The following is a 3,026-nucleotide window of genomic DNA, read 5'->3' as shown; positions in this document are numbered from 1 at the left end:
ACTAAACGCAACAGCTCATTGCGTTTAAATTCCGTTCCATGACTGCGTATGTCAACTTACAGAAATCTCTTCCTCCTCCACGTCTCGTAAATAAAGTAATAAAATAACAAAATAAAGAAAGTGTTTTAATGCGTTTCAAAGAGTCTTGAGTTTCGTTTAAGGAGGCCTCTCACCTCCGGATTCTTTCTTTAATAATAGGACCATTTAGAACGGACATTTCACGATTAATAAATAAATATTACAGGTAACCTTAAAATATCAAAGGTAGTAAAAGGTAATACCCAACAAGTCTGGATCTAACTGCAATGTTCTTAATTCTTTCGCTTCTGATTCTACCTTCCACTTTTCTTTAATATAGCATTACCATTTATGCTTTGTCATCATTATCCAGAACTCAGAACAATATATGAACAGTGATACCTGAACTGGTTTTCTTCCTATTGATGAAGCCACTATTTAAGGCCCAAAGCAACTGACCCACTGCTTTTACGCGCCCCAAGACTTTTCATGTAATCCATTGTACTCTCATTCCTATCCTGGCTTTTTTTTTTTTTTATTATTATTATCCAATCTGCAATGCTTTTGTCTTTTCGGGATTATTTTTCATATTAAAGTAATTAATTGTTGTTGGACAACAGCTATACTTCATTGGTCTTAAATGGTAAATATATACACCTTGTAAATATATACACGTGTAGAGAGAGTTATATTAAATATAGGGCCAGGATAGCCGTGTGGCCTATGAAGATAATAAATGTTAAGCAGCTTCGAGCGTGGTCAGTACTTGGATGGATGACCACCCGACATAAGATCCATCCGAATATGGATGATCACTCTAACGGAAAACCACGCTTCACCTACCCCTTCATCTATTAGAGCAGTAGAAGAAGGACTGATAAGCCTACCCCGTATACCCTCATCATAAATCGCGTTGTGGTCTTCCAGGATTATAATATAATATGAGCAAAGTTACTGATTATTGGTAAATTTTGTGACACAGGAGGAACATTGAAGATACATTATAAGAAATGGAGAAGATAAATTGCTTCACCTTTAATTTGTTTTTACGAAATTCGACTTATTAAATTAGTTAGGTTATTATACTACTACTTTGTGTCAAACTCCTCAATCGTGATTTATAATTATTTAGGCCTTTCCAGCACTCCTATTTTAGTGTGTTTTTGAAGTGTTGATATGTAACAAAAAGACTTATAAGGTATAAAAAGTTTATTTAAAGAATGTTTACAAAAACACATAATTTAAGCTCTGTAGATTTTTGGTGGTCCTGGTGGTGGAGGTCTGTAGGTGGGCCGGATAATTTGATATCCTGCGTACCTTCTTTGCCTTGTCAGCTGAAATGTGATAAAGAGATTTCGAAAAATATTAATTATCGGAATTAATTGTTAATATACTTGTGTTGGAAAAAGACCAATGAAATAATCATTACCTCATCTAAAGCTGGTTCTGCGACGAATTGTTCGTATTCCGATGCGAGTTGATCTTCCACTGACCGTTTGAAATGATGATTCTGAAATAAATTGATTTAATATTTATATGATATCAATACTTTACAATTATTCATTGTTAAAATGGTAGATTTAACATTAAATACCCTATATGCAGGAGGAAGTCCATGGTTTCTCGGATTAAATACAGTCGGAGCCGGATATTTCCCAATGCTGGGTAAGGGGTACGATCCACCAGATGAAGGAGATCTGTAGCAGAAGACTGCGCAGACTGCACACAGCAACACTGCCGATCCCAATGCCAGCTTCATTTCTGATTAGATGATTAACCTATTAAACAAAACATATGTATTTAAGGATAATGGCTGAAATCTGCTGTAGTGATTTATACCATTTTTTTTTTGTTTTGCATTTTATTACAGTCTTTAGTGAATACTAGAATTAGGTTAAAATAAATAATCTGTATTTGTAAATTAATGTTTGCTATCGAGTCTTTGTATTCATACAGTACACGAAAATATATATATACCCTTAATATCAAAAATGTTACCGGCAATTTGTGTTTTGTAACAATGCACTAAATGTATAAATTATTTTCAAATCCACTACTCTAACTTTATTAACTACACGCAGAAGCATTTTTCTTGACACGCAGTCTCAGATACTGATTTTCTCCTAAATTTTATTTTTGAACGACAAATTAAATTTATTAAAACATTGAAATAATAAAGGTTATCCTTAAGCTTTGGAACATTAATAATTATGTACCTACGGACATATTTATAACTTAATAGTTATTTATTAGTAATAAATATTAATAGCTTTAATAATATGCTTACTTGTCACAGTGATGGAGCTGAGGTCTGTTCTGACTACGATTCACAAGACCCCGCCTTATATTCCACCGCTCTGGTCTTCCCAAGAAAATGTTAATCACATGATTACGGTTCGATAACATGGCCGTTAGGGTTGTGGCATTCTATTGCGTTTTTTCATTAACTATTTAATATACCTAGTGATTTTAGTGTTATTTTTATTAATATGCGTTAAATTAATTGATATAAGATTTTCATCTAAATATTTATTATAATATTATTTAAGTATAAATATATATCGCTATTTTACTTATATAGTGGCACATCACATACAATGATTTTACTTTTGATTACGTTTCATTTGACGTTAATTGAACGTATTCTAAAGATAATGCCGTAGACAATAGGGGTTACTTCCTCTACTTGGTTCGTCCTACAAACTGTCCGGAAGCTAATAAGTTTGTCTCAAAATAATAAAAGTCAATGGTACAATCTATGGACTTCAAGTAAAAAATAAAAAACAACAACTTTCTTTCAATTTGTTACTATAAAAAGTATATATAAAATTAATACAAAAAAAAATCGTTTTTTTTTATTAGAAAGGAAATCTTTGACGAGAATGGCCTTTATTATACAAATAAATAAGTGAGAATCTTTACAAGAGCATAATTTATCCCGTTAGTCTCTAGCACTTAAAAAATTAAAAAAGAATTAAAGTGGACCTCAAAGCAACTGATATATTTAT

The 3,026-nt window shown here is 32.0% G+C and overlaps 1 protein-coding gene across 1 annotated transcript; it reads right to left on the bottom strand.

Moving 5' to 3' along the window:
* Positions 1 to 1,209: 1,209 nt before the first annotated feature.
* LOC106691416 (uncharacterized) lies at positions 1,210 to 2,441 on the bottom strand. Its single transcript, XM_014437180.3, has 4 exons — positions 2,306 to 2,441; positions 1,613 to 1,796; positions 1,448 to 1,528; positions 1,210 to 1,352 (listed from the first exon to the last, which is right to left on the bottom strand). Exons 2-4 carry the CDS (start codon positions 1,775 to 1,777, stop codon positions 1,260 to 1,262), a joined length of 339 nt encoding a protein of 112 aa, XP_014292666.1. The 5' UTR covers positions 1,778 to 1,796; positions 2,306 to 2,441; the 3' UTR covers positions 1,210 to 1,259.
* Positions 2,442 to 3,026: the final 585 nt, after the last annotated feature.

This window comes from Halyomorpha halys, unplaced genomic scaffold (assembly GCF_000696795.3).
Source record: "Halyomorpha halys isolate HHAL.00 unplaced genomic scaffold, Hhal_1.1 Scaffold51.1, whole genome shotgun sequence".
Taxonomy (NCBI): Eukaryota; Metazoa; Arthropoda; class Insecta; order Hemiptera; family Pentatomidae; genus Halyomorpha; species Halyomorpha halys.
Note: the sequence above shows the minus strand (reverse complement) of the source record. Positions and strands in the feature narration are given on the sequence as shown.